At 43.4% G+C, this 27590-nt stretch overlaps 1 protein-coding gene and 1 long non-coding RNA gene across 14 annotated transcripts in view; one reads left to right on the top strand and one right to left on the bottom strand.

Annotated features, from left to right (window-relative positions):
* Positions 1 to 24974, bottom strand: part of ATXN2 (ataxin 2) — a 49864-nt gene extending 24890 nt beyond the window's left edge. For 9 of the 13 annotated variants that reach the window (XM_054645861.2, XM_054645860.2, XM_054645869.2 and 6 more), the window contains exons 1-10: positions 24714 to 24973; positions 18075 to 18111; positions 16406 to 16465; positions 15629 to 15700; positions 15271 to 15421; positions 8626 to 8750; positions 7346 to 7437; positions 4562 to 4759; positions 3881 to 4059; positions 2077 to 2286 (exon numbers count right to left, since the gene is read on the bottom strand). In XM_054645861.2, coding sequence (XP_054501836.1) covers positions 2077 to 2286; positions 3881 to 4059; positions 4562 to 4759; positions 7346 to 7437; positions 8626 to 8750; positions 15271 to 15421; positions 15629 to 15700; positions 16406 to 16465; positions 18075 to 18111; positions 24714 to 24826 — 1237 coding nt within the window. In that variant the 5' untranslated portion in view covers positions 24827 to 24973. Of the gene's footprint in view, positions 1 to 2076; positions 2287 to 3880; positions 4060 to 4561; positions 4760 to 7345; positions 7438 to 8625; positions 8751 to 15270; positions 15422 to 15628; positions 15701 to 16405; positions 16466 to 18074; positions 18112 to 24713 lie in introns of all 13 variants that reach the window. The other 4 variants (XM_054645871.2, XM_054645870.2, XM_054645868.2 and 1 more) reach the window with 2 other exon arrangements.
* A 219-nt stretch (positions 24975 to 25193) lies between these two features.
* Positions 25194 to 26655, top strand: LOC129128583 (uncharacterized). The gene is made up of 2 exons (XR_008535304.2): positions 25194 to 26205; positions 26296 to 26655. It is a non-coding gene; the product is annotated as an uncharacterized LOC129128583 (long non-coding RNA).
* Positions 26656 to 27590: the final 935 nt, after the last annotated feature.

The following is a 27590-nucleotide window of genomic DNA, read 5'->3' on the forward strand; positions in this document are numbered from 1 at the left end:
TGATATATTAGAAAGGCCAAGGCATTGGTTCAGCCAGGCTGCCAAACTCATCACCTCCCCAGGGCAGCTCCTGGGTGTTCAGAGGTTTTATCAGCACTGAAACAGGTGTGCAAGGTCTGGATTTAAAATATTTCAATCCAAGCATCCACCACTGTCGAGTGCAAGCCAAGCCACAAAGGTCAGTGGTGCAGCTGCCCCTGGATAAGCACAGTTCCAGGCTATCAAACATTTTTCCAGAAAATAAAAAATTCCCAGTGTTTTTGTCAGGTGGTCAGTGATCCCAACCATTTACAGTGATCCCACCACTGGCTGCCCAATGCTCTTGGGGAATTTCAGCAGAGCATTCTCTGCAGCGAGGCTCAATTGCCTGCAGCAGGTCACAATTCATTTACAAGTCAGCAAAAATTGCACCTAAACAAGGGATTGTTATCCCAAGGTTCAAGTCATGCATGTTTAACACCAGAAGCCAAAGTCATAAGTGAATACAGGAATTCTACACAGCCTGCACAGCTGCCACACCATAGTTATGCTCAAATCTAAGCAGCAATACAATTCTTGCATATTAATAAACATTATCTTTACAGGATTAGACTCAAATGTTGATATTCAAGAGGAAAAACTGTGTGTGAACAGAATCTGGCTGATTGCAGCTCATTTTTAACACAGGTCAGTAACAGGGTCAAGTTCAGATAATGGCTTTTAGGTTTCAGAAAAACTTCTAAAACACCAAGTACCTTTCCTGGTTACATAAATCTTTAAATGTCAGCCTCTATTTTAACCATGAATCTCAAGTCCACTTCAATGCAAATTTCACACAGGTGATTATTTTGAACACACATTTCCCAGGAATAATCTTGCAGCAGTAAGAATTAAACCTTGCAGTAAGCAGCACTTCACTGCATGCCTGACAAACCAACCACAAGTGCTAAGAAAGAATTCAGTTTGCAGGTGGATTCTCAGTTCCTTACTCCACAAAAACCCCACAATAAATGGACAGCAGGCCAGACAGATGTGGCTACCCCCCACTTTTTGGTCAGGAGCATTTCCCAGTGTTCCTGCTGAGTCTCAGGGATCATTCCCCTCTCTCCCATGGCTCCAGTGCAGCCAGCTACAGCACCCACTGCAGGTTTCCAGGGAGCTCAGTACAACCACTTTGCATTTTCTAGGCTTGCAACACCAAGTTGTGCAGGGTTTAAATGCACTTGAAATAAAAAATTATAAACCATGTTCCTTACTGCACCCTCCCAGGACAAATTTAGTTGGGATAATTCTGCATCCAGCTACCAAAGACTCACAGGTCAGCCTTTCTCTGTATATTATTGACTGCTAGGGAGCTGATTTATAGTTCTGAAGAAAAATTTCCTACAAATTCACCTTTGAAGCAGCTCATCCTACCCCATTCTACAGTTCACTTCTCTGAATACAGCATTTTTATTATCACAATTGTCATTGGTTCCTTTACAAGAGGTGATTCAGTGATTTAGTTATGCTTTTTGTGGAATAATTGTGTTAAATTTAGTATTTTATATAGATTGGTATTTTATATAGATTGGTATTTTATATAAATTGGCATTTTCTATAAATTGGTATTTTATACAAATTGGCATTTTATACAAATTGATAGTTCTAAAAATGCTCCCTAGTTATCAGGTTATCAGGTTATCAGGTCCTGCATGTTGCTGTTGGTTAATTTAAGACACTGAGCAGCGTTTACAAAGCTGAGTTTAATTTCATACCAAACTCGGGAAATTTCACAGCTTTCTTTCGTTTTTGTAAAGCTCTTCAAATCAAACAAACAGGGAAAAAAAAAAAAAACAAACAAAAAACAACAAACCACCAACCAAACCAACAAAACAAAAATAAAAGGTTAATAGAAATAGTCTGATAAACTAAAGTTAAACACAAATTATAGGTTAAGTAATGAAGAGGAAAAAAAAAAAAACAACAACAAAACAAAAAAAAAGAAAACAACTCTTGTCAATAACAACTCACGGAGGAGTTAAAACAAAAGACAAAAACAAAAATAAAAATTAAAAAAAAAAAAAAAAACATGAACAAATCGTGGTATATTTGTACCTTCTGAAGACATGCGTTTAGGCATAGTAGAGACAGGAGCTGGAGAACCATGAGCAGAGGGGTGAGACGGGGGCCTGGAGGGCCGCGAGGGGGGCCTGGAGGGCGGCCGTGTAGGGGTGGCTGCCCGAGGTGGAAGAGAGTTGGGACCTGACTGGTAGCGAGAAGGTGGGCGAGAGGAAGGAGATGGGCAAGGCGATGGCCAGGCAACACCTGACAGAACAAATGATATGAAGGAAAGTATAAAAACTAAAGAAAAAAATTATGGGGGGGGGGGTTGGGGGGTTTGGGGGGAAAGGGGGAGGGGGGAAGGGGAGGGCAACAGAAATTAAAAATAAAAAAAAAGTAAAATATGACAAAATGATTTTTTTTTTTTTTTGGGTTTTTTTTTTCCATGGTTTAACCCTTTGGGGATGGATCGAGGTGGTAATTGAGGAATTGAGGAGAGAAAAGTCTTTGCAGGGTTGGGTCTGCCTTGGTTTTTGGGGTCAAATTGAAGTTGTGAATGTCACAGGCTCCCCAAAGGGTTAATTAGGATCTACAAACACTACTAAGGAACAGACAGTAAAGTTTGATCTGTTAGCCTGGCATACCAATGCTCCACAGCACCCAGCACTCCACAAGGTCCTTAACAGCTACCAGAGGTTCTCAAACAGCTGTTCACAAACAGTACTGACCACACAAACTGCTACTTTCAAACCAAATGATGAGTAAATATCCATCCAGGAGCTGGATCTTTACAAAAACCAAATGATGAGTAAATATCCATCCAGGAGCTGGATCTTTACAAAAACCAGCGGTGTTCAGTGTCTGAATGCTGACATTTGTGCCTTTATCACTTATCTGAGGTATTGATGGAGGATTTTAATCTAGGATATAGGGCTCATGGTTTTCAAAGCAGAATTAATTGAATTTACAAGCCATTCTGAGTATTTTAGGTCTATGATGTTGATTCAGCAGAGTAATAGGGTGAGAGAAACCACAACTACTACAGACAAATCTCAAGGTTAGCATTGTTTGGGCAAGGCTCAGTTGTCCATCCTTTACAGAGCTGACTCTGGCTTTAGAAAGGAAGTCTCACTTACCTTTGGATGCTTCTCAGACTTCCTCTCCAGACAGATCACTTGAGTATTATACATTTTTCATTTATTCACAGCAATTTATTATAATAGCATTTTTAAATTCTACAAATAATGCCTTGAGGACAGGCCACTGCTGAAACCCATCTCCAGAAATGTTTTTGGCTTCTGGGACACCAATTACTGCCACGCAGTGCCTACTGATGCCTGGTTAGAAACACCTCCCATGTGTCCAGCAGAAAATACTCAAATACCCATTTGGAGGGAAGGCTTTGGATTCCTTTTCTCTAACACTGTTCTTGTTTTTCCCCTCCCATTTTCATCAAGGCAAGCAAGTGGCTTTATTCTTTTCCAGAAAGGAAGAGAAGCTTCCTCTTGCCACTGCCTTTCACCAGGTGTCAGCACTGCTGCTCCTCCACCCAGAGCTTTGCAGTGCTGATGCAGTTTTTCATCTCTAAAACCACACAGTGCAACCATCATCTAAGACAAAGGTGTTTGAGGAGGAAAATAAATGACATTTCTGCTCTGCAAAGCCACAGACAGAGCAGTGCAACCAGAGCTCCTTTGTGGGTTAAGCCCAAATCCAACTACTCACAACCTCTGTGTTAAATGATGAATGCTAACCTGGTTTAAGGAATACACAAACCAATCCCACACCATTTCAACACAAAATGAGGTGATTTTCTGCAGTGTTATGAGGCACATTCACTCAGATTTCAGATACTTGCCTCCGTTAACTACTCTCTGATCTGCTCCAGAGTTAGGGCTGAATTCTGAAGTGTGGGATCCAGACCTTGAGATGGGTGGGCCTGATCCAGACTGGCCCATCCTCGGTGAGTTTTGTCTTCCACTTCCCCAGGACAGGACATCTCTGTTCCTCTGTCCAGGTGGAATGTATTTATTTTCTCTGAAACACACCAAATTTCTATCAGCGTTGAGACACAACTGAGAGGCAACAAAAAGCTCCCCATTTTCTCTCTTTTTCTCCCATCAAACCAAGGGGAAAAGTCTAAATAGTATCAGATGTTGACCCAACAGTCACCTCATGAATTGGCTTTTGATAGTGGCCACACAGTCCACTTTATGAGCCCACAGGCACTGCAGGATTAGCAGTAATGCCTGAAATTCTCCAGGACACACCGAAACCACTGCCCTTCCTGGAATTTGGGACAAATTCACCACGGTGACAGGTCAGAATGGGGAAGTTTGTTTCACTACAGAGATAATACAGGGCCAGGCAGAGGTGTCCAAGTCAGCCTGAGTGCCAAAAGCAGCACAGGATTGTTTACACAAGGCTCCAAGCCTAATCAAGCCTGCTGAAAAAGCCCAGTATCAATGAGCAAACTGCTACAGCACCAAAATACCTCCATAATTTAAATAAAAATACTATTCATAGTGTACTCAAGTACCTAGTGTTCACACCATGTCCTTCTCTTTCATTAGCATTTCTCTGAACAGCAGTATATTTTTCTTCTTCTGTCCTTTCATCATTTTCCAAGGCAACCCGAGCTTTGTATTGGGCACTTGATTCAATTTCCTCTGCTAATTGAGTTGCTCTGGCTTCCCGCTTTAAAAACTCTTCTGAATTATCTCTTTCTAATGGCACCCTAAAAAGACAATGGAAAGGAAAAGAATCTCTGAAATGCATTCAAAAGCACAAAGGAGTTACAAAAATCACACAGTGTTAGTTCTAACCGAGTCAGAGGGGAAAAAAAACAATCTTGCTCCTAAGCCAGTAGACTTGCTGTCTGTTTTTTAATACAAAATTCCTGGACTGGTTTGGTATTATGGACAAATTCAGGGTCATGTACCTGCCTAGAGAGCTGAGGACAGGGTGTAGAACTTTTCCACAGGATTTGTAAAATCCCCAGTCCCTGAAGCTGTGCAAAGGCTCCAACTTTTAACATGGTTGAGAACATCAGGAATAAAAAGCCTCAGACTGCTGTTTACATAGGAAGCTACACCAAGAGCCCAAATTTGAAATTTTTTTTAGCTATTTACACACTGCCAGCAGACACAATCCTAGTGAAATTGGAGACTAACATCCTCACTCCTTTGATAATTCCAGCCATGGATTTCAGCTCTCCCAGTTCTGAAGAACTGCAGAGAAGATGGATGCAACACTTCAGAGCACAGGACCAGAAATTCCTGACTCATCTGTGAGTGCCAGGACCTCAATCCCATCCTCTCCATGTGTCTATGGCAGGCAATGGAATATTGCAAAAACCATCCCATAGGACAGCCACCAAGGCAAAATTCAATACATGAGCACTGAAACACTGAAAAAACCCAACCAGGGGTGGGATCACACCTGGCACTCCCTTCTGCCACCCATTTTTGGGGTTTATCTGTCCTAATGTTTGCATTAGGTTTTAAAAAAAAACAATTTTCCCCCCTGATTTTAACTTGCCAAAGTTGTTCCACCAACCTTACTTCAGAATAAGCTGGATAAAAATACAGAACAGAGCTGAGGCTTGGCCCATGCTCTGCTGGGCATTATAGAATCTCTACTGCCCATATTTTGAATAATATAAAGAAGCAAAACAAAGAAAGTGGGTGGAGATACAAGCCAGGTATAGAATAATACATGCAAAATTGCTCAAGTGTTGGTGGCAGAACGAGGAAAACAAGTGGCTTTGCCAGATTCCAAGCCAGCACTCAGCTACTGCAGCACAGGCTCTCCCTCTCATTTTTGGCCAGCCAAAACATTTACTGGCCTTATCAATGGTAACTGCAGGAATATTTAATAAAACCCTTCAGCACAAAGCTTTGGCAAATAACATTTACATGAATGCAAACCTGGTCCTAGGCCCCCTTCATTGTTAATAAGACAATAAAGGAGAACAGCCAATAATCTTCATTTATTTAAAGTGAGTGCAAAAAATGAAGGGATGTATGGCAACCTCGAGAGGCAGGGAATGATCTCATGTTTTCTACCAGGCCATTAAAGATGAGAGGAAGGGGATGGACAGGATGACATTGTTCAGAACCCTGGTGATGATCAAAACATTTGCTGGAACACAAACTTGTACCTTGATGCAGTTTGACAAACTCTACCTGCTACTGCTTAGCTCTAGGAAGAGAAAACAATCAAGCAAGAACCCCTTCAGCTGCACATCTAAGCATTTCATGGAAAATCAGCAAAAGAGCTTCCCAGTTTAGCAGACTGATATGCAAAGCAAGTTGCTTGACTGGGGGGGGGAAAAATGGAATTAATTTAAAGCCACCTTCATGTTTTTAATCTGTTTCCATTAATATCCAGAGAGCAGAAAGATGGAAGACTAAAGTTCAAAAGTACAAAAAGTACTTAGAGCAGTGAAGGGAAGAAAGGAACAGCTTCCCCAGGATTCAAACATAAGCTGATTAGGACACTTTGATTATCACCATGTTACAGGTTTTGCACAAAACACAGAAATCACATTGTTGAACCACAGACCTGGAGACAAGTGCACACACACACACACACAAAAAATCAAAATATTCACTGCTATTCCTTGATATTGAAAAAACAGATTTCTGCTTTGGGGGTTAAAAGAGTGGGGAAATACTGAAGCCATTTCACAATGGCTGTGAACATCTGCAGTCCATTTGTGTTGCAGTTGCAGTGAACATTAGAGCTGCAGACTCTGGGGAATAAATCACTGCCAGAGTAGCCAGAGCAGCCTTTATACTACTTCTATATTCCAGTTGTTATTATATTTAACTAAAACTTCAGTTTAGAGCTGGACAAGTCTGCTAAACAAGCACACAACCCCCACCCTGGTTATCAGCAGCTTTTCAGCATTCCAGGATCTTCCAGATCAATTGTCTCAATAAAATCAGGGTTTAGCCAAACTGCTCTGCTAGGTTAAACAAAAAACTGTAGGTATAGCAGCTACATACAGATTAATTCACAGCTTTCCACCCTATTCCTGGAAGTTTCTGCAAGAAACCAGCCTTATTGCATGGCTAAATTCAGAAAACTCTGCAATGGCAATGAGCTGTGCCCATTTAAGGGAATATATAAAGATTTCTACATCTAACTATTCACAGAAAGCTGGCAAGGTTTCTTAAGCACCATTCATTCATTGCTTTTGCAGTTATTTGATTCCACAACTTCAGAAACTATGCAAAAGGAGCTGCAGAATATAAAGTTTGTCAAACCAGGGAGAACATTCAATACAAATCTAATAACAAAATATTTTGGAACTTACGTATAAGAAGATAAACTGCTGTCATAAGTTGACACTACACCATAATTTTCTTCATTGTAACGAAACATGTCATTGGGATCCCATCCATTAGACTAGAAGAAAATGATGCTTGTTTTTCAAAATGACACTGGAAACACATTCCCTTCAAATGAAGGGCTGATGGCAGAAGTTAAACCTTCTGCCCTTTTTCCTGGGCCTATGAATTCACTGTCCACAGTTAATGCCACAGTTTGTTTCAGGGAGCTTGGTTCATCAGCTGCACAGATTCTACCTTCAAAATTCCTTTTTGTTTTGTTTGTGTGAGTCTTTGTATTGTTTTTCTAAGTTTTTTCTTAAGTACATGCTCACTCTGTACTAGAAGACTACTGGCTAGCAAGACATACATACATTAATATCTTTTTTGCCTTTTCCAAAAAGTGCAAATTAACACTCCTGAAACTTTTCAAAAGCACTGATGGAATTACCTGAGAGGCACCACAGGCAGGAGACTCCTGTTGATCTGCACAACTCCCCCACTTCAGTAAAACTGCTACCACAGCACTCAAGCACAACAATAAATGCTTTGAATATTTTATAAAAGCACTGAGAGTACTGGGCATTCCAATAAATCTCAGCTCTACAGTATGGACACCAAAAGTGACAGGAGAATTGTTCTGCCCATAGTTAATATGCTCTAATCAGTAATATTATCTCCTTGAACACACTGCAGGCTGAACACCTGGCTACAAGAATTTCTGCTGGAGGAAAAGCTGACTGCTGTGATATATGAGGACATGGCATTTGAGGCCATATTCTTCCTCTAATGATTCATAATCTGAGACTGTCCCTGTGCTTGGGTCAGGCTTCCATCAATTCTCTCCCTCTGCAGCCCAGGGACACTGAGCTGAGCACAATCTCCCCATCATTTCCAAGTGCAATGACAGTCAGACAGGAATGCTCTGATTAAACATAAATCACTTTGCAGCATTGCTGGATTTGGAGTCCTTAACAAAAGCTGCTCTTTGGCTCCTGGAGTCCAACACAGCTCTTACCACAGCAGCTGCCATTGCTCAGAATTTGCCAAAAGTGCCATTTGAAAGGCAGCTCTTCTCAGCCAGATCGCTCCAAAGGGCTGTGGCAGCTGCTGGCAAAGACTGAGCATCCACCAGCACAATGCAGGACAGCAATTCTGCTCCTCCAAAGCTCATCAGTAAATTGAAATTGAGGAATTATTTCAAGGCATATCCAGGGAAACAGCTCATTTTCTACTGCTGGCCAGAGGTGATCAAAGCATCACTCACGACATCGGTCTCCAGCGCCTCCAGCTCCTCGGAAGCCGTGTTCTCTCCTCCATCCCAAGGTTCCAGATCCTTCTCCTTGTGCTCTCCATTAACTTTAGCACTGATGGCTGAATCAGTAAAAGCATCTGCAACACAGTGGGGAGGGTTGGGACCAGTGAGAGCAGTTTGGGTAAGTTTGCACCCTGGTTCTGAGCTCAGGAACTGCTCCAACACAGCTGAATCACAGGCACAATATCATCATCCCCCTTCTCCTGGAGCTGCTGAGAGAGGTGCCTACTCCAGATTAAAGTGCAAACTTCTCCCATATCAGAAAACAGAATTATTTTCAGTTATTTCAAAATGTTTTCTACGATTCCATGTATATTTGGGGGAGAAAAAGAGAAAAAAAAGACAACACAAGGATCCCTATTCTTCTAGAAAACCAAAGACTTGTATAAAATTCTTTTCCAACCAGCCCACACAACTGCACACCACAACAGTGTGCAAATATCAAAAAAGCAGGAAAGCAACTCCCTAAATGGGCAAAATGCAATTTTCCTTTCAAATATCCAAATTTCTTCTATTTCCACAACTCCTCAACACACCAACAGGGCAATTATCCACCAGCTTGGTGCTACCATTTCCTGTGACATGAACAGAGGGGTCTCCTCTCCTGCCAGAGTTTTTCCAAGCAGCAGCTTATCCAAATCACACAGAAAAATTCAGAAACTCTCTTCTTTTTGTTCTCAACAACATAAGAGAATAAATAACCAGTAAGGTTCTTCTATTGTTTATAAAAATTATAAAAACATCAAAAAATAAAGATCACAAACATTTATTTTGACTTGTTCATGTTTCATTCAAGCCAGACTTAAAAAGGAATAATACCAGAGGATTTCAATAGCTGTAAAAATATATCTAAAGCCATTCACTAAGCTTTTGTATTTGTAAGCAACTGGATCTCAGAACTACATAAAGAACTTTAAAAAATCAAATAAGCTTGTTATAAGCTCATAAATAAATAAATCAGCCTAAAATAAATAAGTCTTCAATCCAGAATTTCCTATCATCATTCTGCTGATAAAATAAGGAGCAAACATTGCAGACCTTTAGAAAAGATGGAATCAAACCACCAGGCAGTGCCAGATAAGGAAAAACGTGGCCTAAATTAACTTCTGGCAAGATGTAAAAATCTGCCTAAAAAAAATAAAATTAACTTTAAAGCTATTATGAAAAGAATTCCCAACATATGAAGTTGGCCAGTGATGTAACAGCTTTTACACAATCACTGAAGATGTTTTAAAGAGAGACTGCTGATCCTGCTTTTATTCCTGTTTTACCCAATCTCACAGTGAAACTCTGCACATAAATTGGATAAAAATTCACTGTGCTTGGTCTCTCTAATAACAGCCAGCACTATCCCATGAAATGCTCACACAAACAGCTTTTAAAATATACTTTATTATAATATATACTATAGATATCAGATCAGATGTCATCTGAAACTACAAAGGGACACAGTGCTACAACTCATGGTTAAATAGTAGCTAAAGTGCATGTTTTTAAGAATTTTTAAGAATGTAAACTCTGCATTTACCTTCTCAATACCCCATGGCTTAGCTCAGATAAACCAGTGCTGCTCCTGCCCCAAACATCATTAATTCCATGTTTTATTTCTGCTCAGATTGGGACATTTCACACCAAATCCAAGTTGGAGACTGTTTATGTCTTTTAGGAAACTGAAATTTGTTTCTGCGTCTCTGGGAATGGAGGGAGCTCCTCTCCAGTGAGATTGGATAAATATGAATTAGGAGCCTGATGGCAGCACCTGATGAAGGCAATCTGTTTTTCAGAAGGGTGTTTCCTTAATTTCTATTAAATTCCTCCAGGCAAACTCCACACAACTGTGCCATTTTGGATACTGTGAATAAAATACCAGCTTAACAAGACTCATCCACTCAACCCACTAATTTTCTTATTTAAACAGCCACATAAACATTCAGCAGCGCTGTTATTGTAATGATACAGATGAAAAAACACCCAAGTCAAAACAAAAACTCTACTATCAGCAAGTGCTGCAGGTCTGAGGAGGATGTGTGCATTCACTGCTGAGTTTCCCAGTAAATCCAGGATATCACAGGGCTCAGGAAGCTCCACTGCTCTGAGTTCCTCTCTCATTTTACAATTAAAATCACAAGTGAGGCTTTGCCTGTTTAACCTCTACAACTCAAAGAAAACCCAAAGACAGGAGAAATTCAAGCTACAAAGGCACTCCCAGCCAGACAACGTGGTCTCAAGAGCATCCAGGTAAAGTTTAAATGCAGCAGGATGGTACCTCAAGGCACAGATCAGAATTTTCCTGGAACAAACAGCAGGGCAGGCACAAGGGAAACCAGAATTAAAAACCCAGCAAAGCCTCTCCCAAAATTTATCAGCAACAAAATGGAGAATGAATGTAAAAAAACTCTAAAAAATAACAGTTTCCAAAACAAAAATGTGGCAATGAGGATGATTATTAAAGCAGAAGGTAAAGCATGAGCTGCTGCTGGAAGTGCTGACTGGCAGAGCAATAACTGACAAGACACTGCCCAGGCTCAGCTTCTCCCTTATCTGGTGCCTCTTATCTCTGAGCTGTTGAAGGAGCAATTCACATGACACCTTGACAAGGCCAAATTTTTAATCAATCTCTTTTCTACATGGTAAAACCCGAGTTAAAGATCAAATGGGACCTGGTGAAACAAGGGGTTGAGGCTGTAACACTCAATTAGCCCCCACTGCCTCTGTACCTGCTTAATGTGACATTTCCTAAGCTCAGGAGTTGGGTATCAAAGACCTTGTTTTAAAGCCTGGTAAAAAAATCATTTTTCATGAATGGAAGAAAATCCCAAGGAGAGCTCTATGCAATGGAAATTCATATTAAAGCAAATTAAAAATACACATTCTGCGAAAAACTCAGCTGGGGAAAATTCATCAAGTGTGTGCTGCTAACTGAGTTAAAAGAAAAAAAGTGCCAGAGCAGAGCAATTAAGAGTCCGGGTTTAATTAATTTCAATGTCTAACATGCTTGTTTTCACAAACAGATTTTGGTGAAGAGCACAAATGTGCAATTAAGTGCCAGTCTGCAGCTGAAATGCCATTAAACCAATCAGTGTTATGTGCCAAAGGTGCTGATGGCACCCACTGAAGCTTTGATCAAGGCAAAGTAAACTGAGGTTTCACCTTAAAGGTTTCAACAGTAAACTCTGATTTGTTTTGTAACTCCTTACTACTGATTTGAAACATTAAAACCAGTTACCACCGGCTCTGCAGAGCCAACATTTCCTTCCTTTGTTCAAAAGATGCCTTCTGCTATTCCCCTTGCAACACTTTCTCTGGAAGGATGCCACTCTCAGAGCTAATTCAAGGAAAAACTTAAATAGCTAATTCTCTTCTGCCTTTCTTTTCATTGGATTTGTAGCATTTTCCTCAGCATGCCAAAAAACAATAAAAACATGCAGAAGTCTTTTACTTTACCAGTAAGTTATGATGTTTGAATTGTCTTGTCTTTAAAGAGAAGCCAAGAAGGCAACTCCAAAGCCTGACTGAAATTTGAATCCCATGCAAACCAGCTCTGTGGATTGATCAGGGCTCAGGGCTCCCAGGAAACAATTCTGGTGTAGAATCAGGACAAACAGAACCTCCTGCATCAATGAGGAGCCCAAATCACCCAGCAGCAGCAGCAGAATCCCAGCACTCAAAGGTGAAACAGAAAGATGTGCTAATATTAATGTGCAGCCAAGGATTTCAGCCTGCACTGACAGTGGGGTTTTAGCAGCTGATTTGCACTGCACATACAGAAATCGGTGTCAGTCCCTCTTTAGGAGCAGACAGAACAGTCTGGAAGGGGAATGATGGGTGTAACACAGCTTCAGCTGAGTTTTCCAGTGTAGGTTTCATTCATCAGCCTGCCTGTACTGCAGCAAACCTCAATTCCACAGAGAGACACCCTCAGGTGATCCCTCCCCTTCCCCTGGAAGCCAAACAGGCACCCCCAGGAGCTGCAAGTTCTGTGCAGGCTGACAGAGCTGCAGATAAAGGCCCAGCAAACAGGGACACGTTGATTTTTGGAACATTCACAGCCACAACACCCCTCCCTGTGCAGGCTTAGCAATTTTTCTCCCAGTCTGTACAATCTGGGCAGAGCCCAGGCTTTGCCCAGGGGTGCCGCCCCTGAAGGTGCAGTGTCATGCTTGGCACAGACCCCACTGTGCTGCCCCATGCCTGCAGTGCTGCTCCCTGCCCTGAGCTCTCTGGGGGGGTTATCAGCTCCCTGCCCCAAAGCTGCAGGGCTGTGATAGCACTGGGAGCTGCCTGCCAGGCTCTGGCATGGGCTTTTCACACACAGCTCTGTTTTCCTCCTTCTGAAAGGAGACTCCATCCCATCCCCTTTCTGCCCACCTGCTGCTCTTCCCCATTCCTCTTCCAGTCTCTTTTTCAGGATCCAGAGAACATCTCTGCTACTCAAACCCATTTGCCCACACTCCTCCATCCCAACAGGGAAAAAATGCCAGAATAAAATCCATAGCTGCTTATACTGAACTGGGATGCATTAAAATTTTCAAAACAGTATCTTCTGCAGAAATTTATTTAGTTCAAGGGCTTCACAAAATCTAGAAGTCTCCTACAGGGTAAGAAACCACACAGAGAGAATCACAGAATATTCTGAGCTGGAAGGGACCCACAAGGATCATCAGATCCCAGGTAAGCCTCCCAGAGGAGAGCTGATGAAAAGCTCTTTTATTTAACTATGATTTTAAAGCCTTTCCAACCAAGTATTCCCAAATTCTCCTCACCTGTCTGTGAAAGCCAAAAAACCATTGAGAGTTAGACAACTCAAAAGTCTCTGTTCCTAGGTAAGTGTAACCAGAGCATCAAGCAGAGACAATTCCCAAAACAAGGAACACCAAAGTCAGGCAGGAGTGCAGAGCCAGTTTCCACTTTAAATGAGCCACTACCACAAAGATTTGGGTTTATTTACAGGAAAAAAGGTAAGCAGTTCCTTCATGCACATTCACAAACTTCCAACCTTCTGAATCCTTAGTTAATTTCCCAGGAAGCAGAAAGCCCCTCATTGCTCTAATTTGAAGGTGTGATCAGAGACTGAGTTACACTTTCAAGTGTCATTTCCAGATAATGTATTTTTGGGACAGAATGGAAAGCAGATTAATTCACCCACTCTGACTTATCAAGTTCTGCAGCCTTCCAGTTTATCATGCTCCAAGTTTTTATGGCTTTATTTCAGCTCTCCAGTATTTAAGAGATTTAGACTCAGTCATTCCACCTAATAAAGTGAACTGAGGGACTGTTCAACCTGAAACAGTCATTTCCTTCTAGAAAATGTCCATTGAGCAATTATTCCTAGAAGCAGTAGCATATTCCTCATTCAGTCTGCTCAAAATCTATAAAGATTGGGTGAGGCAGAGCCCAGTTTGCATTTACATTAAAGTGATGTTCATACCAAACCCATTATAAAACAGCTCTCATGTAATTTAAATTCCAAGTCCCATCCAGAACCTGGAACTTATCTGCATTTCAATGCTGCATTTGCTCTGACATTATGCATCATCATCTGGGAAAAGCAAAAATTCCTTGAAACAACAAACCTCTCATTCTGCAGCTTTAGATCAGGCAAGAACAGGTACAAACACAAGGTAAAGAGAGAAATTCTCATTAAATGTCCTCATCTCTAAGTCCCTGCTAATGGGAATAAAATATGTGTTCCAATAACCACTGAGCTCCTGTGACAGTTGTTAATCAGCCTGTAAATGTACACAGAGATAATTTCACCCCATGCCATAAAAACCTGCAGTTCCTTTTATTATTCTTTATCCCAGCAAATCAGCAACATTAAGCAGAAAGACTCTGGAGATTTGCTGCCCAAAACCTGAGAAATCTGCAAAGGAACAGAACTGACTCATGAGCTCTCAGGTTCCAGAAGAATAATCAGGGGCTTGGAGGTCAGACAATAAAAGTATGAAGACTGTCTGCAAAATTGTTTAATTTGAACAGTTTCAATTCTTCAAGATTTTAAGATTTGTCTGTCACTTCTCTGTATTTTGAAGAGTTTTACCTACAGGTCTACAAGGAGCAAAGGAGAAATGAAAACACATCTAGAGGATTTTAAAAGAATTTCTAACTTTGTTTGCAGGAGTAATTATAGAATATTTCTATGAATGCATGTTTAGACACAGAAGTTCCCTCAGTATTGACTCTATATATCTTAACTCTGAGAAATAACCTTTTTCCAAAGAGTTTCTGTATTCAAAATACAGATTCTTGTATAACACTTAACAGAGAAATATACAGATTCAAAATACAGATTCTTGTATAACACTTAACAGAGAAATTTAAAAAGACATTTACAAAAATGTGTCTACCTCCCATAGAATCTATAAAATATTCTGTAAAACCACTAAGGCTTTGCTTTCCAGACACCAAAACAGCTACTCAAAAAAAATTTTTTTTTTAAATTTATGAATTTCTGACTTCACAAGGTGCTGAAGTTTTGTACTCTTTAAGAATGACAAATCTAAATACGAACTTCAGTATTTGGATCCTAAAGCATCTGCTATGAAAATCCTTGAATTCTAATCTTAAAAACATAAAAAAAAATTAAAACAAATATACCTCTTCTGGCATAATTGGTATCCATATCCTTAAAATGCACCATGACAAAGTCTGAAGACTTGAACAAGATACTCTCCAGGATGTCCTCCCGTTTTGGCCCCAAACTGGATTCTGCAGTTTTCCGATGAGCAGCATCAACCACTAAATCACACTGTGGGAAATACAAACACAGGGCACTGCTTTACTGCACAGTCATCCCCTCCAAAATGTGCAAAAAATGAGGTATTTACAATCTGCTTTAAATCTAGGCATGAACAGTAAACATAATTCAGAGGAAATATTTAAATTTTCATCAAATGTTGGTTATTCGGTATTAGGAACTTTCACAACAGGGAAGAGTCAAAATCTAAAAAGTTACCTTAGGACTGTAGGTTTTAAAAACTCCTTCATATATACCACCATTTTTCACCTGTACTTCACATTTGGATCCCTAGAATGCAAGAAAAAAGGAAAATATAACTTTCTACCAACGTGACAAACGACATGACAGTGATTTTCTAAAACATGTGTTCTTTACATAGGTCATGTAAAGAATGTAAAAATACAGCTCAATTTTTAGCCAAATTTCCTCATTCAGCATCTGCCCATTTATAAACACAATGCTGTGCCCTGCAAATTCAAATAGCTGGGTGTGTATGGGCAGTTCTGAAGGGATTTAAGATACTCACTGGAGAAGATTTGGTTCTCACAAGACTCTTGACCAGTTAAAACACACAAAGGAGGTTTTGTGCAAACCCCAAATCTGAGCCTGTGTGGGTACAAATAAGGATAAAAGCTTATCCTGGCCTCAAGCAGATGTGGGACAGTCTGCCTTACTTCATTTTGCCATGTCAGGGCTTCCCTTAAAATCTTGGGAGAAAGGTTTTTAATCCCTGCACATGGACTCATTTTATTTATCCACAACCCTTCTAAAAGAGAGGAAATTCAAAATACAACCAGCGCACCTAAGAGATCTGCTGTAGCTCTGCAAATCAGAGTTAAACCTTTCCCAGCCTAAAATTTCTGTGATCCTTTAAAGCTCAACCTTAGCAAAAAGTGTTTAAAGTTTAATATTTACTCTTTTACATTACAATTAGTGGATTAGTTAAAAATTCTCTGTCATATAGGAACCATTCTTCCAAATATGAAGACTTACAACAACTGATGTCAGTATGTGAACCATTCTCATGTTTGCATAGATGCCATCAAAAGAAATCTGAAAAACAAGAAAGTCATCATGAATATTGGAGAAATTCCAAAAGCCAGAGCACCAAACCCAGCCCAGGCTTTCACCAGTACACAGAAAATCTCAGAAACATTGGGTAAGAATCTTACTCAGGCAAGACACATGGAATGTTTCTTTTAAATATTAATATTAAACACGCCAGGGGAGATTTTCAGAGGGCCCCTGACTTTTTTCTGACCAGTTAAAGATCTAACACCCTCCCAAACAAGCTAAAAATCCCAGGAGAGCCCCTAATGTCACTCCATTAAGGAAATTCTCTGGCTGGCTGGGTGCAGCTGATAGGCACAGATTTGAGGGATGTCAGCAGGGCTTTGTTTTTAAACAAAAAAAGCCCTGCTGGTTTTAAGAACCATCAAGAGAATAAAGCATTTGCAGAGCTGCAGAAGCAAAAAGGTGTTTTCAGGCCTGCTCAAGCTCATCCTTTCATCTCCCAGCCCTGATTACACACATTAACAGCAGCTAAAGCCATCAAATTGTGGAGTGCTAAATTGCCACAGAGCCTATTATTAATTTAGTCCAAAGTAACTCAGTGCAGCACCAGGACCTGCAATCCTGACTGGGAGAGCTGGGCAGGTGTCCCCAGGCTGCTGGAGGACACATTCACCTCAGTGCAGCTGTTTTGTTGCAATACCTGGTACCTCTTGGTGTTTGGAAAACAAGAGATGCTAAAACAGCTCTTGGGATCTCACCATATTCTGAGTTTTTTCAATTGAAAACGTATTTTTCACTGTCACCCACTTTCCTGGGCTGAACAGACAAGTCTGGGGACAGCTCAAGCACTCAGTACACAGCACATCCAGATCAACACTTGGGGATGTTTAGTGTTGGTCTGTGACCTTTTCCACCAATTTTCCTCAAAGCTTCTTTAGTTTTTCTCAAGTGCCTTGGTATCTTCAATAAACATTTATGTAAGCAAACTGCAGTCTTTTTAAATCTTCCTGCTACTGCTCCATTCCCCAAATTAGGCATCTTTGAAAACCAGGCCAGCAACAAATTGGCAAATATTTGATTAGTGAAGTTCAAAGATCCACTCTTTCAATCAAGATCCATGAATTTAGCTCTGATAAAATGATGTTCTGCAAGTCAAGCCACATCTATGCTCCAGTAATGCACAGCCTTCAGAACAACTAAAGCTGCACGTTGGAGCTACTGAGAACAATGGCTCAGCAATTTTATAGTAAAGCTAAACAAAGTAGTTATTTTTATTTCATTAAATGCTGCCTTACTGTCATCTGTTTAAGGGAGAAGCCAATGTTAGAATTTTCAGATAGGAACTAATTCAAAAAGCACTGCCTTAAGTTAAATGTTATTTATATTTACAGCTGCAATTGCAAGAAAATGCAGAATATTTATATTAGTGCAGTCAAAAGTTTAAGTTGAACCTTCCCCCCTTCACCCTCCCAGGAGACTTAAATGAATGTGAGATGCTACTCTTTAGAAAACTGCATTTCCCTCTAAAGTATCCACCCACCACGGTATCCCAAGGAAAGCAATGGAGAGAATATTCCAGTAGCTGCCATTCAGCTCAGTTGTTTCCCCTGCCCTGCCCTGGCACAAAGAGCACAAAGCACAAACTCACCGTAGGCTGAGGTGGTCCTTTGCCACTGCTGCGGCCTCTGCAATGAAACACACACACATGGCAGATGATTAAAGAGCTGCTGGAACTGCTCCATTTCCTACCCAGCAAGAATTCCAACCCCATCCCAGTTCAGAGCTGGGAATGGGCTTGGGAAAAGCAGCACTCCCAGAGAGCAGAGCCTGACAAGGACCCACTGGGGTTATCTCCAACCTGCTGAGCTATCAGCAGGCAGGGGGGTACCTGTGACAAATTAAAGGATAAAATGAAGAAAAAGTACTAAGTTTATAAAATCAGAGGAAGAATAAAAGAATAATCCTGCAACTAAAGCAAATTCCAAAATTTTATGGCACACAAAGACAAGATCAGGCTCAAGCCCTACACAGCACAGGGTCCCATCCTTGAGTCAGGAGGCTCCAAATGCTGTCGCTGTGTCAGGTTTGGGCCACCCAAAACAGTGACCCTGCCACAGACCCCAGAGGAGCCCTGACTGTGAGGTTCCACCTACAGAGCTCAGTTCTAACTAATTCTGTCCATTGCCCCAAAAATACCAATGGCTAAAGCCAATCTGTCAGGGTGTAGCACTCAGGGCACCAGGCTCAGAACACCCTGGCAAGGGTCACTCTGTGTCCTCCACCCCAGGACCTGAGCCCCAAATCATCCCTGCAGCTGAAAAAGTCCCCAACAGCTCCAATTCTTCAACTCCACTGGTGTGCCTTAATTCTAAGCTCCTCCCTTGTACCAAGAAGTCCCAGTTTCACAGACTCCTTATAGTGATTTCGATTTGTGTTATGACTTCAGGAGCACTCGCTGGAATGTGAGGCAAAAATAAATCTTCTGTTCTATTAAAAAAACTCCTCAATTTTTTAAATAGACTCACCTTACTGACACACAACCACTCCAATAAAGACACCTGAAGAATCATGCCTGGTATTATCTAAACAACACTGAAATCTAAATCCAACTGGATGGCAGAGAATCATGGAATGGCTGGGGTTGGAAAGGACCTCAAAGATGCATCCTCATGCCATGGGCAGGGCACCTTCCTCTAGACCAGGCTGCTCAGAGCTCCTGAACACCTTCATTAGATGCCAACTGCATTGAAATGCTTTTAAAAACACCAAGCTGGGGCTGAATATACCCTACCCCCCAGAATAACAGGCCCTTATAAAAGAGAGCTCACAGGGTAGTCAAAAAATCAAAGGAACTTCTCTCAGTGAGCATAAATAACCCTTCAATAAATTCTGCCGAAATAAGCAAAGCCATCAGAGAGCCATGAAAGGCCTTAATGAGGAAAAAATGAAAAACCACTAAACTATCACCTGACTCATTTCCAACAAGCTTCTGCATCAGAACTGTGGGCTCAGAGCATCACACATGCTGAGGGCATTGGCTGATGGCAGAACTGCAGATTTGGGGTGCCCAGCAGGCATTTTCAGGATATTGCAGAGAGCTAATCTCACCAAAAAAAGCTCTAATGCAAATAACCTTTATTTAACTACCATCAGCCTTAACTTTCCATAGGGCAGCTTCACAATGTCAGTCTTGCTCTGGAGCAAATCTCAGCATTTACCAAATCTGACATTTGTTAAATGGCCTCTGAGAGAACTAAAGCTTTGTGAACATGGAACAACATTTTTGCATAATACTCAGACCCTTCTCTATCTGAAAGTCATTTCACCAGATGTGGAACCCCCACATAAGAGCCACAGCCCAGTTTGATTTGTCTTTCTACTACAATCAAAAATGTGATCACCATGGTCACCCAGAACTTGGCCAAAGTCAAATGATTTTACCAGTTCCATCTGCTGCCCTCATAGATTTTAGAAGTTCCTCCTTTTCCTCCATCAGCTATAGATCAAAAGTGAAAGAGTTTCGTGTCTTTGCAAGAGCAACCACTCCCATTTTTAGTGACAAAGTATTCTTAGACCTGAAAATAACTGGGTTGCTAGACTGGGCAGAAAGTCTGGAGTATTCCCTCTAAGCATCAACCAGAGTATTCCAGATTTTCCATCTCTTACCACATTTCCAAAATTACTGTTCCTACCCACACTTCTTCAAGAAAAAAAAAACTGATTGTGCACATCCACATCAGCAAGAACTCCCAGCCTCTACATCAGCCAAAAATTAAAGCAAAAATTCTCTGATCTATCAGGTCTCTTTATAGATCTGACCTCCCATTTTCCAGCTACAACTGTTAATCACAAACCATTGGGAAAAAAAAAAAAAAAACAACACATTCTCCAAGATGAGAAAAGAAATATATTTACCAATCCTACCCATGCAACAATTTAGCCAAAACTGCATCTTCTGCTAAAACCAAAGCCACCAACTTGAGTTTCATATTCCAATAGGTGAAGAATCAATTTCAAAGTATCATTTGACATATCTTTGATGCAACATATGAAAAAAACCCCTCAGGACCTTTACAAAAGGAGAAGGTAGATGGGTTTTGCCAGATGTTTAACATAATTTGGAACAGGAGAGTAACACAAAGAAATGGAGGTGGGGGAATCTAGGAAGGCTCAGTAGCAATTTAGCACTGCTACCTAAAACCCTATTTTCATTAGGGTAAATATAGCAAAATTTAAATAAAAATTTCATTTTGCATTGCAGATACATGGTTAAAGGTAAACCTAGGGGAAGGCAGGACAGCCTGGCAAATCCAAGCTGGAAACCCTTTGCTTTGGGGTAGCAAAGTCACAAACTCTGGACAAAGTAACAACTGAGCAATAAAACTTAGTGCCAACCCCTTGGCTCCAGCAGTTACACCCCAAGAAGCAAAGTCTCCATCAGGGCCCAAAAGCTGCACTATAAATGTTGTTTGGTTTTTGTTTTTTTTTTTTTTTTTTTCCCAGCAGCAGCTTGCACATTTTTTTCTATTTTTATGAGTATTTCCTCAGCATCCCTCACCTCCCTCCTTAATGTTTACATGCCAAGTGGAGCGTTTGGATAAGCAAAACAAGGTCACGCATTTGTATTTTCCCAGTTAATGCAAGGGAAACAAAGTCACTCCTGGATGGGAAAGAAAGTCTCCAGTTTTCTTTCCAGCACCATCTTCACTTTGAAACTAAGAAATAAATGCAGCCACGCTGCAATTAATGTCTGGAGCAGAAATGTAGCTACAAAGACTTGAATTTAAAGTGGGAATGGATGTTTCTGGAGCACTGACTGACATTGCTGCAGCTTGGAAAGCAAATTTACAGGGTACTCTAAAGAACTTTAGTGCAGAGAGCTGGCAAAGCTTTTCTTCTAAGGGAGAAATCTGAAGTGCAAGGTTTTATTTCATTGCAGCGTTTGGCTCTGTAAAGTCAAATGAATCGAAGATGTCAAATGAAGATTATGCAAGAAGTCCTGCAGCTTTATTTTCTGTAGTTTTTTCCCCCACTACTGACATCAATAATGTCAATTCCTGTCTCCACACAGGGTGACAGCTTCTACAGCATCTGGATATTGAACAACTTGACTCAAGTCTGGCCCAGTGCGCACCTGGAACCTCTTGATGGGCTTAGTCATTGGAGAACCTTCACAGACACTGCCATGAATCAGTTGTTCAATTAAAAGTTACTCAAAACCAGGGATGTAACACCACCCTAAAGTGCACTCACAGTGATAAGGAAAGAGGCCTGCAGGTTAAGCAGTCACTGTGCTCAGCAGTTTAGCACATTTGCACTAAAACCCACACAAAGATGTCAGAAGCAACTCAAAAACCTGGGACTGGCACGTGTGAGCAGATCTCCAGCTCCCACTGCCCTGAAATTCCAGCACCTTGGCACTCAACATTCCCCTCCCTTCCCTCTGAACAGGATGGTCACCACGCTCTCAAGAAAGGGATGTCAAGGAAAAAGGAAAATAAATGGAGGTAAGAAGTTTGTGTCATTTTCTTTAAAAACTGAACCATGGGGTGGTTTCAGTTTTACCTTTTTGATGGGAAAAAGCCATTTTTAAAGGGCAGTAATTCCATGTATTCTTACAGGATCCCCAAGCCCAGTCAGGCAAGCAAGTTACCCAAATGAAAAATCCCTTCTGCCACAATTGTAACACGACAAGAAACATCCAAACCCTGACCCTAAGGTGTTTTGCCTTCAGATAAAATAACAATGGGGAAAAAATGAACAAAAAAAGGATGGAGATGGAGGAAGGCTGGGATAGATGCAACCTGCAGCCATAGGACAGATAACCCTCCTGTGCTTGCATAACAGCAAAACTCCACTCCAACACAGAAAGTGGATGTTAGATAATGTTCTGATAGCACAGGGAGCAAGTTTGAGAACCAAGTCTACATTTTCCCTAATTACAGCTTGCTGTGCTATTGGCATCTCCCCTGCAGCCCAAGCCCATCTGCCATAGTGCACATTAAACAAACACAGCATCTCACTTGGGGCCTCTTGATCATAAAGGTATTAATCCTTCTTTCTTATCTCAAACACCTTCAAGGATGCCTTCATTTCTGATTTTTTCCCTTTGTCTAAAAGCAATTAATAGGATAGTAAAGAACACTGGCTGTTCACACGGGATTTTCCCTTTTCTAATCTGAAATACAGATGTGCAGCAGTGTGAACCCATGGAGACAAGGCAGTGAGCAGAGCTGACCCTCCCCTCATGAGCAGAGGGAGAAGGACAAGTGCTCAGCCCAATTCTTCCAGTAACACAGAAAATCAGGCCTAGGACAGTTAATTATCAATGAGTTTTCTGCCCAAACTAAGCTTTCAAGAGCAACTTAGGCATGAAAAGTAATTTGTTTTTCCTTCATGGGAATGTTAGTGCTGCAGGGAAACGAGTTGCTGGGCAGAAAGCTTGACATACACTGGAGATGTTTAAGCTTTTATTAAAGAGTATAATGTATCAAATTGACACCAAGATGCAGGCCACCTAAATTTTCATTTTTCTGAACAGAAAAGCCACTCAGCTTTTCATTCACGTGGCCAGATTTACAGCATGAACCATCTTTGAATTTGCACTCCCCAAAAGACCAAGGACAGGTGTAGGGGAAGTTCTCTGAAGGTGCTCCATGGGGCTCCAGCAGTGTGATTTTACACACCCTCCATTCAGAAATAACTTGAAAAATTAAGAAAGAAAGAGCATGAACACCTCTGAGGGAACACATCAGTTGTTCAGCAGCCCCATCAGAACCCCCTAAGGAGTTCTGAAATGGAATTTATCCAATAGAACCAGAAAGGCAACACTGGTTGGAGAAATCCAGTGGCTTTAATCTTAAACTTGGGAGAGAATTTGAAGCTCACGTGCCCAGATCTGTGGGGGCAAGTGCTCGCCATCAGGCTGAATTTTAAAAAATAAGCTGGAGGTTTTGTTGCCCTTCACGTTAACCTCTACAGTGCCACTGTGTGTTGGCAGGGACAGAGCCCAATAAACATCATGTCCCACCTAATGCCATATGAAAAAACTATTAAATCGGTGCTCTGAGCTGCTGAGGTATTGTTGTTGTTATTTATTTTGTCCTTTTCATACCATTCCAAAGCTCTTCCGCTTCCAGTTCCACTGGCTGGGAACAAAGTAAAACCCTATTTCCAGTGATGTCCAACAATGGGGCCACTGTAAATTCTGTTTTATTGCCAGTGCACAAAACCGAGTGGGAATAAACGTCCAGTTGAAGAGGAAGATGAATAAAACTCGAAATGAAACTACTCTGAGTGACTGTGACCTTCAGAACTGTTAACGTCCTGCTCTCATCGTTTGTTATGACCCCCGCAGCCCCGGAAAAATTCACAGCGCTATAGAGTTTATTATTTGAGGGAAAGAAAGGGGGAAAATGTGAGTGGATTTGCGTAGCTAATGATCTGAGAGCAGGAGCGGGATCAATCTTCCAGAGGCAGCGAGCGTGGGGCGGGGGGGGGAGGCGAGGAGAGGGCTCAGCCTCTGCAAGATTCCTGCCCCAAAAATCCGGGAAAAAGCGAGGCCGCGCTTGGAGCCACCATCCAGCGGCGCGGCGCGGCCCGCCTTCCCGCGAGAATTTTATTGCGATTTCCATTATTAAAAAAAAAAAAATCAAATAAAAATACTAAAAAAATTTAAAATATTACAAATAATAACGATCGCTAGATATTAAAATAAATTTTAAAATCTAAAAATCACCACCCCACACCCCCCCCTCCACCCCGGGTGAGCCGAGGGCGCTGCGCCGCCATCGCGGGGCCGGATCGCCGCCCCCTTCCCCGCCCGGGCCGCCCCCCGGCCCCGCCGCCATCGCTCGCGGCCCTTCCCGCGCCGGCCCCGACACGTGCGGCCCGCGCCCCCCGCTCCCCCCGCTCCCTCCTCAGCAGGCGGGTCACGTCGGCCCGGGGGAAGCGGCGCCCCCCGCCCCGGGCCCCGCGGGGGGCCGAAATGGAGCCTCCGCGCCGTGCCCTCCCCGCGCCTGAAGGGCACCGGCCGCGGCCCGGCCTCGCCCCGGCACTGCGGAACCCCCTCGACGGGGCCGCGAGCGCCGCGCCCGCCGCCATCGCGGCCCCCGCCCCGGCCCCGCCATGCTGCGGGCCCCGCGGCCCCCCTCCCCGGCCGCCGCCGCCCATGGAGGCCGGTGCGGGGCGAGGGCGGGGGGGAGGGGGGCGGCGGGGGCGGGCGAGCGGCGCCCGCGCCGGGCCCGGGGCCGGAGCCGGGGCCGGTCCCGCGGCACTGCGCACCCACCTGCCCATGTTCTGCCTCCCCGCGGCTGACGGGAGGCCGGGGCCGCCGCCGCCGGGGGGCTTGCGGTTGTTGCCGGCGGGCTGCGCCGCCGCCGCCGCTTGCTTGAGGGACATGGCGAGGAGGGAGGGAGAGCGCTGGGGGTCGCGCCGGGCTGGGTGCGCTCGGCCGGTCCGCGCTGCGCTGGCGGGGCCGGGGCGCCGCTGGCTCGGCCGGTTGCTCCCAAACAGTGCGAGCGGGGCGGAGGGAGCGGAGCGCGGCGCGGAGGGATCCGCGGGGGGGGGCGGGCGGCGGCCGGGCCGCGCCGCGGAGCGAGGGCAGCGGCGGGGCCGGGGGGCGCGGCGGCCACACCCGCGGGCTCGGGGCACCCCCGCGGGGCCGGCGGGGGGCGGTGGGGCTGCAGCGGTGGGCGCGGGGCGGGCGGCGGCGCGGACTCTTTACGGGAAGTCGGAGGGCGCGGCGGCGGTGCTGCGGCGGGTGAAGGGGCGGGGAGGGAGGGGGGGGACACGTGAGGCGGCGGCGGCGCGGGACGGCGGCAGCGCCCGCCTGGCCCGGCCGTGAGGCCCCAGCAGGGTCGGGAGAGTCCCCGAGCCCAGCTCAGCCCCCTCCGAGCCCGCCGGTGACACCGGGCGGGGCGGCCCCGCACGGGCCCCGCGGGCTGCGCTCCCCGCGCTGCGCTCCCCGCAGGCCGCGGCCTGGTGGGGCCCGGCCGCGCTCGCCCCTCCCCGGGCCCCAGCGAGCGGCAGTGGGAGGGCGGCGGGCTCGGGCCGCAGCGCATCGTTCAAAAGAAACCAAGCGTCGAGAGACAACGAAATGGAGGAAAAATGGCCGAGCCCCGGCCGGCTGCGAAAGGCCGGTGGAGGACGCCAGGCCCCGATCCGCAGAGAGCCCGAGCCATCGCTGCCAAACACATCCCTGCTCCTGGGGGAAAGCAAGATGGGGCCGGAGGATGGCTGCTTTCCCTGCAGTGCCCCTCCATCTTACAGATTTCAGAGCAGTCAGGGCTTCCCCTCGTAGTAAAGAAATTTAAATTTGCCTTGAGCTGACGGGTAAAATATTTAAGCTCAAGATGCCAGTTCTCCCCTCACTCCGTGTTGCCTGTCCACCATCAGCAGGCTCCCTGCAGAAATCCAGGGTGCAGTGGTTGTGTGTGGAACCTGCTTGGTGCAGAGTGGGAATTTCACCAAACCAAAACCCAAAAACCCATACACAAAAATAAAGCCTGCTCTGTCCTATTAAAAAAAAATAAAAATGCACATACAGGATTAGTAAGAGCAGATGTAACTTGAAAACCAAGAGCTAAATTGATTTATAGCCATGGTTACTCGAAATGCTCAGAGTTTAATCTATTCATAGAAATGCTCTAGAAATCCCACAGGATTCCAATGGAATAAAAAGGAGCCGTGCTCTTAGGCAGGCATTATTTATACACCTTGCTCCTAAAGCAACAGCTTTCCCATGCAGTTGGAAGAGTTGTGGGTGGCAGCACACAATGGTAAAAAGATAAAATATTGAACAGCTTTCTTAAATTAGCATTTTCCTTACATTTTACCTTTTAAACTGATTGTTTTGTTTTACCTCACAGGCCCAAGTAACCTTGTGGTTAACACTTTATGAGCTAGATGATAGATCCTACCCAAAATGGGCTCAGCATGAAGAATTTTCCCATTGAAAATACTCTTAACAGAGATGGTGATTTAAAGAAATTTCATTCTTTAATCCCTTCAATGAACTCATGAGATGCTTCACTATTTCACAGCCACAGAACTGAGTGAGAAGGACACTGAGGATTTCTGGAGCCCAAGAGTTTCTGTGGGAGACATCAGCACCTGCAGAGCCAAAGGGTACCAGTGGCACCAATTTTGGGAGCATTTACTGTGAGAGCAAGAATCTGGTTCACTGTATGTGATGGGATAAATAAATCCCTAAGAGCAGCTAAGAACAATCCTTTCTATATATTTGTGTAAAAACCACTAGCATGAAAAAGCACTTAACCAATATAAGACAACATATAACAATTCAGTAGTAGTAATAATAATAATAATAATAGTTGTAGTAGTATATAGAAGTATATAAAAATATAAGAAATATATAGAGCCCAAAAGAGGCTACAAAAATGTTGAAGAGTCTGTGCAGGGCCAGAATTTAACTGAAAGATCCTTATGGGTCCCTTCCAACTCAGGATATTCCATAACTGTGTGAACCAATCTCTTTAGGGTGCTGTTTCTACGTTGCACAGCTTTGGGTTAGTCCTGAACCTTGAGCAACTTTGTAAAGGAAGTTGTTAATAAAAAACACAAGGAAGTTTGATAAGAGAGTGAGTAGAACCCATCCAGGTCACTTAATGTGGGGTTTTTAGAGGACAGCACTTCAGAGCTTTTCCAGCCTGGAATGCTCACAGCAGTTAGTGACTGTTTCTGTGCCTGAAGGTTAAGAACCACAAAAGCACCAGTTTGCAGCACTTTGAAGGGGCTGTGGGGCAAAGACAGAGCCCTTGAGATCAAAAATGTCAAAAAACACAGAACCAAGTTCCACAGGCAGAGACAGCCTCTAAGACATGACGTGAGCACAGTAAAGTACATTTTAGGGTGACATTACAGGCTCAGAAAGCAGGGTATGAATAGGCTGGTGTTCACATCCTCAGGAATGACTCAAGAGCAGTTGCAGTTTGACTTGTTTTCCCCTTCAATGTATTCTTTGTTTTCTTAAGCTCTGTTTGGCTTTCGTTGTGCCCTCCCTTTTTTCTTTGTTGAGCATCCTTATAAAAAAGCAGGTTAAAAGTAAATATAGAAGTGATCATTTAAAATAGCTCAGCAGTGACCACCAGAGAGGCTGCAGGGTGGTTTCCAGTGGCAGCCAGCTTCTCCAGGGACACTGCTC

Source organism: Agelaius phoeniceus, chromosome 18 (assembly GCF_051311805.1).
Source record: "Agelaius phoeniceus isolate bAgePho1 chromosome 18, bAgePho1.hap1, whole genome shotgun sequence".
Taxonomy (NCBI): domain Eukaryota; kingdom Metazoa; phylum Chordata; class Aves; order Passeriformes; family Icteridae; genus Agelaius; species Agelaius phoeniceus.